At 36.4% G+C, this 17,317-nt stretch overlaps 1 protein-coding gene across 1 annotated transcript; it reads right to left on the reverse strand.

Moving 5' to 3' along the window:
- Positions 1 to 4,808: 4,808 nt before the first annotated feature.
- On the reverse strand, positions 4,809 to 15,477 carry slc12a10.1 (solute carrier family 12 member 10, tandem duplicate 1). The gene is made up of 27 exons (XM_085350724.1): positions 15,296 to 15,477; positions 14,880 to 15,036; positions 13,495 to 13,626; positions 12,963 to 13,038; positions 12,210 to 12,305; positions 11,846 to 11,985; positions 11,590 to 11,700; positions 11,373 to 11,484; positions 11,114 to 11,244; positions 10,936 to 11,020; positions 10,541 to 10,698; positions 10,250 to 10,357; positions 9,658 to 9,781; positions 9,429 to 9,530; positions 8,532 to 8,687; positions 8,265 to 8,364; positions 7,966 to 8,077; positions 7,691 to 7,825; positions 7,434 to 7,540; positions 7,141 to 7,223; positions 6,967 to 7,035; positions 6,410 to 6,514; positions 6,100 to 6,211; positions 5,689 to 5,775; positions 5,465 to 5,600; positions 5,205 to 5,272; positions 4,809 to 4,947 (listed from the first exon to the last, which is right to left on the reverse strand). The coding sequence occupies exons 1-27, from the start codon at positions 15,475 to 15,477 to the stop codon at positions 4,809 to 4,811; spliced, it is 3,123 nt and encodes a 1,040-aa protein (XP_085206850.1).
- Positions 15,478 to 17,317: the final 1,840 nt, after the last annotated feature.

Genomic DNA, 17,317 nt, shown 5'->3' on the forward strand with positions numbered 1-17,317 from the left:
TTTCCATCAGTGTAAAGAAGTCACATATTTAACTGTTTTTCTACATGTTAAAGAAAAAGTTGCTGTGACAAAGAAAGAAATCTGTCTGCAGGACTCTTTGGACTCAAATTGTGATAAATAAATTACAAAACAACTTCTAGTAACTCTTTTTACAGACTGTCCAGTTTAAAAAACCCCAAAAAGATTTCTAGTAGGAAGTGAAAAACATAAACTTTTCTGTTTTGCACAAAGTTACAGAGGTTTTATTAGAGACATATATGTCTCTAATAAAACCTCTGTAACTTTGTGTTTAAAATAGAAAAAAAAACACTCTGTAACTAAGTGTTTTGCAATTTGGCGTAATTATTCAAAATTTCTTTGGTACTGTAAAGCAGAAATTAATAGGCAAGCAAATAAGGCAGAAAATAGATATTTTTGTTGGGAAACTAGTCTGGAAGCATAATGAGAGATAGAGCTGTGAAGGAAGGATTTTATCGTGGTAGAAGCGAGACAGGCAGTATGTGGGCAGTCATAACAATGTTTGTCAACCGTGAAGTGTAGTTGCCTTCTTTTGCTGCTGGTTCAGTGAATTTTGGTTGAAAATCTGGAGTTTCAGAATCTGTGAGATGGTCACTGAAATGGTTTTATTAGCTTTTAGCAGAGATTGTGAAGTTTCTGTGGATACCACACATGTCAATATTTAAATAACAGATCTGGCAGTACATCACTCTCATCCCTGGTACATTGAGGTTTAAACAAAAAAAAAAATAGTTTACAGTCAGCGTGCACATTTCAGCAGCATACAGTAAACTCATTTTAATTAAATCATGCACAACTTTTGTTGGCCACGTAAAATGACTTGAGTTTGACACGTGTTTTAAATAGATGCATAGAAAGATTTCGATTTTTTTCTGAGAAAACCCCCCCCCCATTAAAGATACCAATTTACTTTCATTTCACAAGCTCATTTAGTAACTGTTTTACGTTTGTATTGATGATATAAACAAAAATAAAATATAATTACCTACAAGTTCAATAAATATGCTCTAGCATTTTTGGGGCGCAAAATCAATGTTTTTACACCTGTAATTGTCAGCGTCAATTTAAAACTTCATGTAAATATCTGCTGACTTTATAATTAGGCACTGTTACGAAATTAGTTTCACCCCGGTTCTTTTTTATTCCTCGAGGCATCCAGAGACGGCACCGGACTCAGTAGTCATTTCACAAAACCTTTATTCATCTTCATTTAAGCATGCATCTTCTAGAAGGGGAGATGTGCAAGGCCTCTGCAGATCTTCCCCCTTTTGTTTGTTACAGTCAGCTTTATAGAAGCGACCCCATCATAAAACCCCCATGGTGTGCTGCAAACTCTGTGTCTGTGTGTGTATGCACGAGCACGTGAGTGAGTGTGCATGTAGGTGTGGGTGCGTCGTAACAGTCAAAGCACTGTGTATGTGTGTCTCTGTATACGTGACTTCCTGGGGGTCATAAAAGTAATCTCCTCACCCAAGCTACACCAAATTCCTCTACACAACATACAAAACAGAGTTAATATAGTACAAACACTGAGAGCCCCACTCTGCATCCACTGGGCCATTGGCCTCTTATCGTCTTACATTTACAGATAAGCATGTGGAGAGTCTCCTGCAAACCTGCTTCTAAGTTATAACAATTATGAGTTTTTATTGAAGGTACAAGCATCAGCATCAGCAATCCCCAACTGTAGCTTCCCGTCTCCTTTTATGGCAGGCAGACCCCCAGTGTCCATAAATTCCTTTCTCTCTAAAGAATTACACACACTCTCAGGCTACAACTAAGCCAAACTAAAACACACAGACAAATCCTTCCTTATTCCTCTGATCTAAACAAATTTAACACATCATATTATAATAATTATTTTCTTGTACTCACAGCACTAATTCTGGGAGAAACCCATGCAGCACAGTTATTGTACAAAATACAAATTCCAGGTGAAAGGGGACCAGCTGAGTTATATTCAAATCTGGGGACCCTTTAATGCAATGATGCCAAACAGTGCACCATTGTGCCAACTTTATTGGCTTAGTTTTAAAAAAATCTATTTACAAATTGTTTGTTCATTGAATTTAACTAAGCCTACAGCGAAATAGTATTATTTATGTATTATATACCTATAAATATAGATATATTAACATATTGATGTTATTATAAAATGTGAAAAAACAAAAACTGAAATTTTGATCCATAGATTAACCAGTAATTTAAGCTGTTAATAATGTTCTGCCATTTAGTTAATTAGTTAACAATGTCAGGTTTGTGCACATCATAAATAGCCTTAGCACATTGTTTAAAGAAGGTGACCTCAGCAAGAGGTCATGTTAGGATGTTGCCCCCACATATTGCACATTTAATGGCCGGTGTTGCTGTTTGTCTTCAGTTTTTCAAGTGAGATGGAAACTGATGTTGACTCACTGCATCTTTGAAATGTTTAGCTACCATTAGCATAATACAGTGAGGCATCTTGTATTTAATGTGCCAGAAAAAAAAGACTTGGTACATCCCAGTATTTGAAATGCAGCATGCCAAAATACCAGGAATTTCTTCTGTATCAGTTGCATTTTGCAGCCAGCACCCACACAGGATTGTGATAAATGTACTGTTTAATTATAGTTAACCTATTAAAGAGTTCTTCACATCATGACGAGGGAGCTCTTGGGAACCAAAGCAAACTATAAGATAAATATTACGTATTGGTCCATTGTAAGAAGGAAAAAACATGGATCTTTTAGTATACAAGACACCTTTGAACATGCACCTACACAAAGGGCGGGGATATTGTTTTAATTTATGGTTAAAAGTAAAAGAAAAAAATGGTTAATTAGCAATAAAACTTTAAGCATTAACTTCTTTTTTTCTGGTTCAAAGTGTTACATTTAAATCTGCTTTAGTTATTCCCAGTACCTTCTACAGAACATAGGTGTTCAATTAGACTGTTGCATTGCTCAAATTTTTGCTGTAAGAATCAATAATCTCATGATTCGGATGAAGCAGACATATATATCATAGATAAGCATATGTCAAAGGGAAAAAAAGAATTTTAAAATATTTATTTTATTTTTTAATTAATCAAAATTTGTTTTAAACTACATCACAGTTATCAGGGAGATCAATCCCCCCTGATCAAAGAGGCTGAAAACTCCTACAGTTATCGCTGTATTTAACAGTATCAATGGTCTGATATGGTTATCACCATGGTTATCACTCTGTAACTTATTGTTATTAAAAATCTGTTATTCATTGTGTGAAGTCAAAGAGACACAATGTTGTCAATGAAGGATGCCTTTAAAAATCTTTAACACTATTAAAGCTGATAATGTGACATTTAAATTATTATATAGCATTTCATACTAATAGCTTTGCTGCAATGCACTTTACTCTACATACTGGTCTTTTACAGTATGTCTACTTACAAGTTTTTTGCGTAATTTTTATCTACTTATAGTTAATCTGTTGGTGATGCATCTCCATGTTATTATAACCCGTCTGCAGATTAATCCAGACTTTAGTAATGTTGCTTAGTGCCAAAAATAATAACAAATGTCCCCAGTGTTTATTCCACATAATGTTGCACATGCTGCATATAGCTGTAAGGTGAGGCAGACTGAGTATTGATAGAAGTAATGTAAAAGGTTAACTGTACTTACTGCAGCCTATTTTTATAGTTACTGATATTCAATATTACAATGGGTGTAAAATTAGAGGGTGACTTGCTTTTTGGGAAAATGTCAAGTAGCGATTTGAGGAACAGCAGATTTTATAACAGAATATTAATCTTTTACAGTATTATATTCCTGCTGTTGCTTGTCAGCATTTAAATAGTACAACTCAGAGGTTTTAAACTTTTACCTTTGGAAAATGTCAACAGAATAACTCATCTTAGAAGAGTTTATACATAATTTAATATTCTACAAAACACATCACAGATTAAGCAAACAAATATAAATGTAAAAGATGTTGACAAATATAGTGAATACAATGTAAAGTCTAAATGTATTACTAATTTACATTTACTTAAATTAATAACTTTCAAATCAACAATTTGTGTCTCAGTTTTCAAACATGGTTACATTATCGTGTGTTAACAACAAAGTTGGTGGTTATGTAGTACAAGTTTAACCATAAAGAGCAAAAAGTTTCCCTACCCATCAGTGGTGGACTGTAAAAGAATCCACTAAGTCTAATATTCTTCTCTGTTTAATTTACATTAGCACTGGATGCTACTTTCTCTTGTTACTCACTAAAATTGTCAGCAGTTGTTTTATACTTCATACTACATTTTTCACAAATGACTTAGTAACTAGCTTGCTAAAACAAGACAGTTGTGTTTCAAATATATGTTCAGTTAAACATTATCAAGATCTTGGATTCATTTCTTTGTTACCAGAAGACCTTTAATTTACCTTGATGTTCCAAGCCTTTGGGACTCTCCTGATAGGATGGACATAATTTTTCCAAAAGATGTCACCTCCTTTAGCAGTTTGATAAAAGTGGTGGCTTCCAAAATGTTCTTGCTTGGGTTGAGATACGGTGATATTCACTTGTATAAGGGGAGAGTACTTACAATGACCTTCTCAGAATCATTCATGTAACATGTGTCTATCTTAATTTTAATTTGTCTCCTTATTATTCACCAGATTTGTTAAACCCTAATTTGGCAAATATTGCACTCTCTCTGTCTTGTTTTTTTTTTTTTAATTATTGTTCACTTCTAAGGCTTGAATTTTTTAGTTTTGTGACTCCTAAAAATAAAAATAGTCCTCCATGACTGACTCACAATAAAATACAATTTACTGGCAGTAGAAAGTAAGGACATTTTGCTGGTTTCCTCGTATGAGCACTGCAGGGCAATGAAGGCCACAGGTGAGAGTATCCAGCCAGGCCATGTAAAGAGCACTGGGGCAGTCACTGTGTGGCACAGGAAGACTCCTACGTGGGGAAGAAAAAAAATCATTAAATAACAATTACATAAGCAGGGACAGTAAAACAAGAACAAAGTCTGCTACATGATGGGTAGCAGGATAGTAATAGATTTATATTTTCAGTGCAGTATTAGTTAAATCCTAACGCATGATGATTTTAGTAAATTGTGTACATATAAATATGGGGACTATGAGGGAAATGGGAGATCCTAACTAACTTTGATTTCTATTAAATATGTATTGCGATATAAACCGTGTACTCACACAAGCACAAGGGCAGTATGTTGTGAATTCCTGCGGATGATTTCATTAAGCCGTACTTTTCTCTCAGACTGTGAATAAAGGAAATACAAGTAGGAAACTGACTTAGTGTCACATAACGTGGGGATATTACACAATCATGAGGCATAGATATATTTAAAGTGTTTTGCTCTGGACCTTTTGGAAGTCAATGATACACTCACACACACACACACACACACACACACACACACACACACACACACACACACACACACACACACCTTTTGTTTGAAGGCCTCAAACTCTTTATCAGATATTTTCCATGGTTCTCTCTGTCTTAGCTCCTGATCTGTGACGCCTGTCTGCTGTTCATCATGCAGCCTGAAGGGGGCGACACTGTCCACAAACCTAGTCATGCTGCAAAGCAAAACACAACTGCTATGAAGAAAAACACGTTCACATAGGTGTGCCTCGTGGTGGTAATTGCAACTTTTTTCCGACATACTTCTTGGCTTGAGGGCGCTTCTCACTGTCTGTCATGACAATAACGTCACTGAAATGTAGACGAAAGCGCTTCAGCAGAGCCATCATTCTGAAACACACAACAGTCCACAAGTTCTCAAGTTCCAGAAATCATAAAGCACCCTTTCCTAGTATGTCCATAAACACCAAAGGGTCTGAAAGAATTACATCCAAACACAGACATATCAAACTGCACGAAAACCTACATTTAATTTTTTCTTTTTGAAAAAACAATAAATAAATAATTCCAAATTTGTTGTCTGTTGTAAAATCTTCAAACTGAACATTTTCAGTTCTTAGAGGAAAAGAGTAATTCTGAATCATCTTAATAACCACAAATTTTGCCAATGCAAAAGCCAACACTTTCCCCCCGGGTGAAACAGAGTAAACCTACTCATTACGGCCTTCGTCCATGTTTTGTTCATCTCCGACGATGAAAACCCTGATCTTACAGTTACGCCAATGCTTTCTCCTGGTGATCAGGTAAGGTACCAGTAAAGTCAGTCCTGAAAATAGAAGAAGAGCATGACAGCAGCTAAGAAAACCAGGCCAACTCAAATTTATTTATTTTTTTGTTTATTTATTAGAAGAATAAACCGAAGAGACTCCTCTAACTTTTTTCGTTGTTTGTTTGTTTATTTATTGCTACACTGCCGGGCAGGACAGGGGGGAAAAAAGAAAGAAAAGCACTTCTGTGGGCTCACCTCCATCATCTGCTATCCAGTAGACATCGATAGACTTTTTCCCCTGGGTGTTCTGAAACACTGTTTTGATTTGATCACTGTTGCTGTTGTCGGACACGTCATCAGCTGCAAACACAAGAGAAAGCGTGTGTTATGTGTGGGCAGTGATTACTGCCTTAATAATTAGAAAGTTATAATGCAATCTAAGGTGTGCCAGTGCAATCATGATTTCTTGTTCACTGTCCTCATCCTCTCACATATTATCCTAAGCACCATTGCAGTGCATATTAATTTAGGAAGGGAACAATCCATTAGAGGTACTTTAGTCAAATTAAATCAATTTAAAACTTTAATCTTGAACTTTAAGAAATGTAATCATAAATAGACCACTCACTTTATTAGATTTTGAAATTACAGAGTGGAAATCTTATTTAAATCCGATATCCTTTTCAGTTCTAAGAAAAATCCCTTCCCGTACTTTAGTTCACAGTAGTTATGATTTACAGATTCTGACTTGAAATTTAACGTGACTTGGTACAGTAATCTAATATGTACCTATGCACACAATTAGCTCTTACCCGATTCCCTGTCTGTAGACTGATGGTCATAATTTTCAGCAGATTCATCAAGCTCAAAGCCCTGGTTTACTAAAAAAAAAAAAAAAGAAAAATATGTTGTCAACCGCTGCCACAAATGTATCATGTTGCTGTTAAGCACTTAGAGAATGTTCTACTTATTTATACTCATCAGACCTTCACAATCAAACTGGTCAGAGATGTCCAGCCCGTCCATCATCCTCAAGATACACAAACAGAAGTTGGCGTCAAATGTATCACTGAAGAAAAGCAAGAGAAGATGAGTAAGTTGAGAAGACTTTGTTCTTTTGCAACTATTCTTTAGGCTATTTTATAAATACTATTTTTTTACACTGCCTTACAAAGACAGTAAAAATACACACATAATATAAAATAAATAAAATAGCAATACTATAAAATACATGATTTTTTTCATATCTATTAAATGCACCATTAAAGGACCATCTTACTATATGGTGTTAATGTAATCTTCAATGCTTTCAGGTGAACTCTCCCTCCAGTTTGACTTGAAGCCAAGGACCAGAGTGTTGGGCTTCAGCTTGCCAAGACCAGAAGCCTTTGAACAAAAAGCATAAAAGCCATCCTACAGGTAAGTATACAAACTAGTTCTAATGGCAGAAACATGCTAATAGTAATATTAATAATTTGTTGGTAACTTTCGGGGCATTTAAAGTCACATTACACCACAACAATATTAACTAGATACCTGCATTAAGTATCGAGCTCCAGTTCTGAGGCTCTCAGCTGTAAATGGAGTATAAAACGAACGCACTTTCCTCTTGTTCATCCATTTAACTAGCTGATCTGTAGCATCTTGTGGTCGTGTCTGCCTCTCAGGCTCCTGGAAAAGGAACTCAGGAACTCACATATCCAATTACAACAAAGGATAACTATAAAAAGTGTTTGGTGTGGCTATTTTGCCACAATGATGCTAATAATTTATTTTGTTTTCTTGTAGAAAAAGCTGAGCGGATGTCTCACCATGATAATATCGCCACAGATCATAAGACTTATATGTTTTGTGAATGAGCCAACAAAATCCACCAGTGCAGGTCGCTGGTTTGGAGGTCCAGTGAGGACTAGACACTGTGGTCTAAAAAAAAAGACATTAGGGATCAAAGAGGAAGCTCCTGGATGAAATCCAGTAAATATAAATTCGAAACTAAAATCTATTTATACTGTTAGAAAAGAGCATTAACGAGTACACTTATAGACTTTAGCACTCGTGCATGTTTCATGAAAAGCTTTGACTTGTTAAACTGAAATTTTAGATTACTTACCTAAAATTCTTGACGTGATCCTCCACACCAGTAAGTGAGACAGAGTATGACAAAGCCATGTTGTATGTGCCTGCCTGGACTGACGAACCCCAATTTACCTCTGTTGATTTCAAAAGACACTTACATGAGAAATGCAAAAAACAAAAAAAGAAGTGTAAAGTACACGTTGATGCATTCTGTTCTATTTATGAATCTGAGGCATGTTATTCTAACCAAAGTACTGCTCAGTTCCAACTTACGCTCAAAAACGTATGGTTTTTGACTCACTTGGTTTATTGTAGTTGATGTATCCAAACAAAAAGAAGATTATACAGAAGGTGATTAGAGCAGCCCACCAGGTAAACAGGAACATCAGAACCACAGATATCACTGCGCCAAACAGAGCCGTCCATTTACTGTAGTAGTGAAATGAGGGCCTCCAACCTACAGGAGGAGTCGGTGAGAAAAGGATTATGAAGTGGCACAGGGCAGACTTTGTAATGCTACATGGCCAGAACTCTGATCCCAATGTCCACCCATTATGGCCTACATTTACATTATGTATGATTTCTTGTGTTTGTTTTTTAGGCATTACCAGCAACCTGCTGTTAAATGTTATAGAGCTTTGAATTGTACGTAGTTGATTTTGTCAAAATAGAAACACATTGACTCTCTTGCCAAAACTTTAACTAGAGAACTGTCATGCACTTAATCTCACAGCGGGTTAGATCTATGTGTGCCTCTGTGTACGGAGATTTCTCCAATATAACTTGGTATGATAGATACAATTTTGGTAGAAGTGATTTGAGTGTTACATAAAACCTTGTCTTACCATCACTGGTTGTAGGAGCAATATGAGTTTTCACTGAAGTCAGATGGATGACCTCTTTTCCACACTAAGCTGCATATAAACAATTTGTTTTTTCTTCCGACCTCATAATGGGGGACTGTTTAATTTTGGGGCCAAGCAGGAATAAACTGGTGAGTGGTGGTTGTGTATGTGGGCATTTGTGCGCATGCTAAACTGTGGAAAATCTGGCTGTCACATGCTTTTATAGAGTAGCAAACTCTCTTATTAGTGTGACTGAACAAAATGTACTAAACCTTAGAAAATACCAAAACTAATGGTTTAATGTGAACGTGTTTAATATTGAGTATAGCTTAATTACTGAATATGTTACTCACCCGGGGAGTTGGTGATTGAAGCATGAAAGCAGCTAAAGTTTATAAGGCTGTAGGAACACAGGAAGAAGTTGGAGATCAGAGCTGCAATGGTGTTCAGCTCCGCTGTAATGACACAGATGAGAGAGTATTTAAAACCACACTACAAATTTAGAGCTGATAAGACATTTTATATGGGAATCACAACATTAGTAAGAGGTGAAAATGTGTTAGTCATGTTGATCACACCCACCAATGAGAATGAAGGCCACAGCAATGATGTAGCATAGCACATAAGCCCGGAGCGGCTCATCATTTTTCCCATAACCCTTTGCAAAGAACCCAATGTATGGGTATAAGTTGTCTTTGCACAGGCACTGATAGAGAGAACATAAAACATAAACAAAAAAGTGAGACTTTACTATATTTATACAAACTTTCATTAATCAAACATTTGAGCTATGAGATGATAGCTGACTTTTTAAGTGTCCTCCATGTTTTTGCTCCTTTAAAATGTGAATACACTTGAGCAATGATTTTAAAGCTACATGAGATCGTGCTGTTTGCTTGTTCTGCTTTAGTTTACCTTATTAATCGTTTTCTTTATACTGCAGGTGACTTTAAAAATCATTAATTATAACTAAATCATTATCAGATTCAAAATGTGCCCATTATTGTGTCAAAAAGAGAGCTGTTTTGTTTGTAAAGTCCAGGTAAACTGGTCTCTAATACAGCAATATTAGGTACATTGAAATTATAATAATGGATTCATCTTTTGTTCATCAATAAAAGTGCAAATGAATGCATAATGAATGCAATAAGAAAAAAGTTAATGGATTTCTCACCTGAAAGACTTTAGGGGCAGAGACAAGAAATCCAAGAGCAGAGGACAAGCTGGCTGCAAATACCCCAGCAGTGATGAGGTAGTAGAAACCAGAAACCTGGCCCAAGACCTGGTTTGAGTCACCATTAAGTATGAGACAAACCAGAATAAAGTTTTAAATGCAATGAATATAGCAGGAATATTGACAAAGAGTTAAAGATTTAACCAAAAATGTGCTTTTGTTTGGTTTAGTATCTTTCTTCCCAATAACAAAAAGGAGAAAAAAAATGTGGCTAACTGAATGAACTAGTACCTTTGAATTGTTGGCCAGACCATATTCGCAATTCTTCTGCTGTATACAATCTGTGAAGTTCCAGCCCATTTTACATCCAAGCCCCACACAAACATCAGTGAGATTTCCAGTCAGGATATCAGTCATATTTCCAGAAGCGTCTCTCACTACACATGATGCTAGAGGAAAAGTACAGATTTTAATGTAATTTTCATGGATAACCATGAATATTGATTTACTCCCAAAAAGGCTGTATTGATCTCAGTTTGTGCTATTACCGGAAACCTGTTTCAGATAACAAGTCCCCAGCTTTATAACTTATAGAGTGCCAGGTTAAACACCTTCAGCCTCTGTCTTGTATTAATTAAATTATTTATACCTATTTAGATCAAATACATATGTACTGGGTAACTTACCGACTGTGACAGAGATCATTAAATAGCTGATAGTAGTCCAAAAAATAGCCATGAGGGTGCCTTTGGGGATAGCAGTAGCAGGGTCCTGAGATAGGAAATACAATTAATATAAAACATTATGAAACGATGCATTCATATATTTCCTTTAAGGAGCATTTCTCTTTTATGTCCCTCATACTTTAAGGTCTCCAGAGATGTTGGCACCAGACAGGATGCCAATAGCAGAGGGAAAGAAAATGGCAAACATCTGGAAAAAGTTGGCTTCATTTCCTCTCCAGTTTGGTGTCAGGTTTTCTAAGAAGATCTCAGCTGGAAAACATGCCAGGTACAATATTAGGAAGTTATGAAAGAAGGAAAGAAAGATGGAAGAAACAAACAAATCAATTATTCGATGTGGTTTTTAAGACTATAGATTGTTGAGAGAAACCTAAACTTACTGCGGTATCCAAAGATACCCTGTGCCTGCTTTTCTATATTGGGAGGAATAAATGTGCCCACAAAGTAGTTGGATAATGAAACCAGAAGAACTAAGAAGAACAAAATCTGGGTCTGAGAGAAAAAGACAAATAAAGAAATCAAAAAGGAAGAGAAGTTGTTAAGAGACAAAACTTTGTCCAAGTACAACTGTCATGTTGAATATCAAAATGTGCTCACCTTAGACTCCCACTCCATTCCAGCCAATGAAATCAGCAGAAGAACCGTAACAGTGATCACGCCCACAATACGGACATCGTTGATTGAATCAACCATGACAACACCAAACTCCTACATCAATTAACCAAATTTAGGTTCTGTTGCATAGCATTTTAGTATGAAATATTATTTACATTATATATAATATGTCATCTTCTATTACAAAAACAAATCTACCATCCATTTAATACCACAAAGCACTTTCAATACATTTTACCTGCATTAGATCACAGGCCACCTCTGCAAAACCAACAGTATTGAGTGCACAAGCCAAAGCATTGGCAAAGGAAAAAACCACCCCAATTGGTCCTCCAATTTCTGGACCCAGAGTGCGGGAGATCATGAAATATGCCCCACCTGCAAATTATTTCAGACAAACAAGATTGTTAGAACATATCCTAAATACAATGCTAGATCCTACATACAAATTTGAAAAATTACAATTCTGAGCTCAGCTGCAGATTTCCAGTCTTAAAAGGCCCAACCATTTTTTAAAGGTGTCCCAAGTATTCTCATATTTTCAGATTCAAACTGTATATAAGGTTTATTTGTGTGACTTCCTACTTTGAACAGTGACTAACCTGAGATCACCCTCCCATTAGTGGCAATGGCAGAGATGGAGAGGGCAGTTACTGAGGTCACCGTCACAGATATTAGGATAATAAGCCAGGTCAACACTAACATAAGAAGAATAAAGTTAGGACTCATTAAAATCACACAATCATAAATTTTCAGTTATGAACAAATCAGGTTTACATCCTTCATCCAGAAAGGAACTTGTTTCTAGAACTTTCCTTTGCCCATGCATAAGAATTTACCTTACATGCAAATCCATATCTGAGTGTATATATTTTAGAATATGTACTTTAATACTCAGCGATATAATAGACCCTCTATGCTGCCTTTAAAATTCAGCAATTTAAAAATTACTTTACTTACATTTATTCATCCCAGTGAATAAATGTAGTAACTGTGTGCTAAAAAAAACAAGCAGACTCACACATAGTCAGCACTTTAAAAAACAGCTCACTTTTCAAACAAGGAAACTAGCATTTCTCCCAATCCCATATTTTCATTTCCTGGTGAAGTTACTATACTTGACTTCATTTGTCAATATTTAGATATCATTTTTTCCCTTCTTTTCAAACTTTCACGCTTTCCTATGATAAAGCTCTACGAACAATGTGCTCATATTGATATGATTAAGAAACTAACTAAATCAACATGACCCAGAGATAAGACTATATGAACAGGCGTGGGGAATTTTTACAAGAAAATGAAAGCAAAAGCAAAAGAACTGAACAAATGGAGGAGCAAATGAACTGATTACTCACAAATGCCTGCCTGAGAAGTGATCCAGGACAGGCGGAGGAACAGGATTACTCCCCAAATATTAAGCATACAACGAACCTGTGACCAAAATGAAAGTAATATGTTTTTAATTAACAGATCTTAAGAGTGATCAAGATCAATTATTTTGTGTATTTTTAAACTTTCTATCGCAGCGGTCCCCAACCTTTTTTGCGCCACGGACCGGTTTATGCCCGACAATACTTTTACGGACCAGCCTCTAAGGTGTCGCGGATAAATACAACAAAATAAAACTAGTACCGGTACCGAAAAAAAGAAGATTTATTCATAACACACGTGGAAAGACCCAGGAAAACCGAGTTAACGATAAAAACGATAACAAAATAATGCTGAAAACCGATAAAAACCCTGAAAACCATACATTTCAGACCTGAGCCTCAATTCTCGCGGCCCGGTACCAAACGACACACGGACCGGTACCGGTCCGAGGCCTGGGGGTTGGGGACCGCTGTTCTATAGGACCAGTGGATGCAAAGACCCAGAAGTTTTACTTACCATAACTCCAACAACCCAGCCAAATCTAGCAGGAGCTTTCTCCTCAGAACCTTGAGCCTCTTCACTTCCAGCATCTGTGGCCGAAATCTCACAAGCTCCTGGATCTGTGTTGGTGTTTCCTCCCTCCACTTCCTGAAAATAGTATAGAAAATAGTACATTGTGTATCGACCAGAAGTTGAGGGCAGAGGCCCTGGTATTCTGATTCCTATTAAGGCTGGCTCATGGGACATGGAACATCGCCTCTTAAATGGGTAAAGAGTCTGAGGTAGCGTGTGAGGTTGAGAGATACTGGCTAGACATATTCAGACTCACCTCAATGTACATCTTGGACTCTGGTGCCACTCTGGTGGAGTGGGGCTGAACTCTGTTCCAATCTGTAGTTGCCTCAGTAATATACGGCAGGCAGGGGTAGGTACACCCTGGTGCGCTGCTTGTAAGTTGGGGCTTTCCCCAGTGGACAGTGGGAGTTGTTTCTCCATAGCTCCTGGCTGTCATTTATGCTTATGTGGTGAAGGACAGTCTCAGCATTCACTGGTGAGATGCTGAAGGGTGCCCCAACTGGGGACTCCATTGTTCTACTGGGAGGCTTGTATGCTTACATTGTTAATGAAAGGGGGGCCTGAAGTGCCATGATTGGGAAGAACAGATTGCCTGATCTGACTCCAAGTGATGTTCTGTTGCTGTTATTGTTATGTCACCCATAAAGGTGTTCATGCATGCACATGTCATTAGGACACCCTACGTTGCAGGGTTGATGATTGATTTTTTAACTGTATTATCACATCGCTTGTGATTATACGCTGAACAGTTCAGAAAGCCCAGTTTTTACTGAGCAGAATGTTGGATGGTGCCCCACCTCGGGCATCTATTGTTCCACTGGAATAATGAACACGATGTTAAAGCATAAGGATGTAGAAAACTGCACATGACACCAGGGCACCCTTGGACGCAGGGTTGCCGACCCAGCAGGTCATCTGCTAATTGGAAAGGTTGATGTTCAATCCCTGGCTGCAGGACTGGTAAACACTATAGCAATTCTTTACTAACTTGCCTCAGAGGCAGGGCTTAGTCCAAAGCCCTGTTGAACGTGCATGTCCAGTTTTGTTAAAAGTTTCGCTTATTTCTCATTAATAATCGTCACAAAATAAATGAATAAAATAAATAAATAAATAAATAAATAAGGTTTTGCATTAACAACTTTACCGTAAAATGATATCCCTTGCCTACTGTGTTTTTCAGACCTGTGAGAATCATTTCACTGTTTGTAGAGGCCAAACATTTCATTTCCTAGTGGGGTTAATTCCCCCAGGTGGTGTTACTGTCAATACGTGATTCTTAAAAGACAGCAGCAATGAGAAAATGCTCCCAGAAGTGGAAAACTCACATCGAATGCTTTGCGGAGAACCTCCAGGGAAGGTCTGCTCCTTGCCTGCTGGTGTGGCAGCGTGCTGGCATAGTGCTCCAGCTGTGGCAGCAGGTCTATGGTGCTATAGAAGGAAGATCTCCGCAGCTCTATTCTTGAGTCCCGCTGCTCTGATGTACTGTTAGAGGGAAAAACATGAGAACTGAGAAACTATAGCAAAGATTAGTAAATGCGGAAAACATATCTATGATGGTAGGCTTTAGTTCCTTTAATGGACATTAGATTCTAATAATTCCTTCCTTCCTGAAAATCGTTTTTTTTTTTATTATTATTATTATAATTTTGCAAGTTCCATTTTTTTCAAACAGCAGAATGGAATGATGAGGAAATTATGCTGGGGTGGAAAATAAAAATAGACACAAGTTGATAACACAAACCTTGAACCCTCCTCTGAGATAATGATCGCTGGAGGAATTTGGTGGCTAGCACCTTCTCTTCTGTTGTTGGTCTCAAAATGGTGTGAAGAGTACCTGGGTGGCCCTTCTTCACCAACTGAGAACTGGACATGGTGGCGAGTACCTTGACCCACTATGGGACTTTTGGATATGAACTGCCCCATTAAAAGACCAATTAAATCCTTTGGAACAATATGGAGAGCAGTTAGAAGTGCTGATTCATATTTGTTAACAAGATTTGTGTGTGATTTTCTGTTTTCTATTTTTCAACAGACACTCAAAACATGAGTTTATAATTGATAATATTCTTTTGTACCAAATATTATCAACATTTATATTTGAATCATTTGATTTTATCTTTAGCTTTGTGTTCAATAAAGAAAATTGAAAAACTAAATTAACCTTTTCAGCTTAGCACTTTGTACCAATTGTCTTATTCTAGGCATATATGGCATGCAGGGTAGAATAAAGTATTAATTCTCTGTCATTTTGGTACAAAAAGCAACACATGCTATAGTCATTTTATTTATCACTGAACCAACATCTTAATGAAAATACTGAAAACTGAGAAATTAAAGTTATCTTATTGTGAATATAAAAAGCTTGTAAGAAAAATTCAGCAGGATTAGATGTAATTTTGTGCAGTGGGTGAGTACGGATAATGATTCACCCTTACAAAAGAAGCTCATTTGAGTAATTACTCTCATAATAGTTCAGTTATCGATGCAACATCAGTGTGTGCTAATGTCTTATTTCTAAAGGACATGAACCTGGATAAGAAATAACCTTCACCAAAGCAGAATATTCTTAACTCATGTTAGTATTTTGTCATTATTATTGGAATTAATTTCCCATATAAATATATTCTCAAATGTGGTTGAAATACTATACTAGCTACAATATATTACAATGAAGTACTGGTAAAAGTATCATGTAAATTACATATGTGCAGAAATCATTTCGACTGATGTGTCAAAGGAGAAAATAGTTGTTTTCAATGATGTTTAGTTTAGTATTAAAACTCACAAAAGTACACATTAGTATAAATATTACATGTTGTTAAACCTTTGACATAATAACTTTTACATCCAAAAAATTTTAGCTCCTTTTATAGAAAATGTTAAACCAAAAGCAGTACTTACAGTGCCTTTCTTTGCTTGTTGAATGAAGAGGGAAAATCAGCCTTTGTTCATTTCACAGTGAAATAATTGGAATTTATACTGTCAGTGAGGTAGGTGACATCCCCTCCCATTTACCTCATCCCCCTCCTTTCAGGCAAAAACTCACACACATACACTAATTTTCTTGCCTACACACACACACACACACACACACACACACACACACACACACACACACACACACACACACAATAAATGTTTATCTGAGTTGTGTTATCTGAAACACAAATAAGTTATTATATTGGGCTTTGGATAAAAATTAACAGATTGTTGTTATTATAATAATATTTGTTTTTCCAATACCTTAACCTCTACTGTTATCCATTTTCAATATCAGGTTCTAGTACCTGTGCTCTTAGAAAACACTTGGCTATACAGCATAAGAAACCTGAGTTTCAGGCAGAAGCAGAGTGTGGAGTAACAGGAGAGTAATTGAGTTCTGCTGAAGCAACTAAAGATGAAAATATTTTTAAAATGGAAATATGTGTCATAGAATACTTTTTGAATGATCTTCTGGCTTTTATCTGATCAGAAGTAGAGAAAAAAAGAGAGAATTTTAAAAAAGCAAAAACATTAGGTAACAAAGTACCCTACCAATGATATTTTCTACAGGAAATACATTTTTTTTATTTCCAATAAAAATCTTTATCTCCAAAAACAAAGAGCTGAAAACCTGATTTTAATTTTGTTTGCAAAAAAGTTATAAATAACTGTTATTTAAAATAATAACTGTAGAACTAACATAACAAAGTTAATACGTTTCAAGATGAGTAACACAGCTGATCTGTGACTCAGCCTACATGCTTTTCATCAGCTATCAGTG

Source organism: Diplotaxodon limnothrissa, linkage group LG3 (genome assembly GCF_057381915.1).
Source record: "Diplotaxodon limnothrissa isolate DT_005_m linkage group LG3, D_limnothrissa_male_GT1.1, whole genome shotgun sequence".
NCBI lineage: Eukaryota > Metazoa > Chordata > Actinopteri > Cichliformes > Cichlidae > Diplotaxodon > Diplotaxodon limnothrissa.

Bases quoted from the DNA above. Each gene is read 5' to 3' on its own strand.
- slc12a10.1 (XM_085350724.1), bottom strand. From the start codon at position 15,477: ATGGGGCAGTTCATATCCAAAAGTCCCATAGTGGGTCAAGGTACTCGC. The intron at 13,627-14,879 runs GTGAGTTTTCCA...TACTATTTTCAG, and splicing joins TTCTCCGCAAAGCATTCGAT to GAAGTGGAGGGAGGAAACAC. The intron at 11,701-11,845 runs GTAAAATGTATT...TAATTGATGTAG, and splicing joins TGGCCTGTGATCTAATGCAG to GAGTTTGGTGTTGTCATGGT.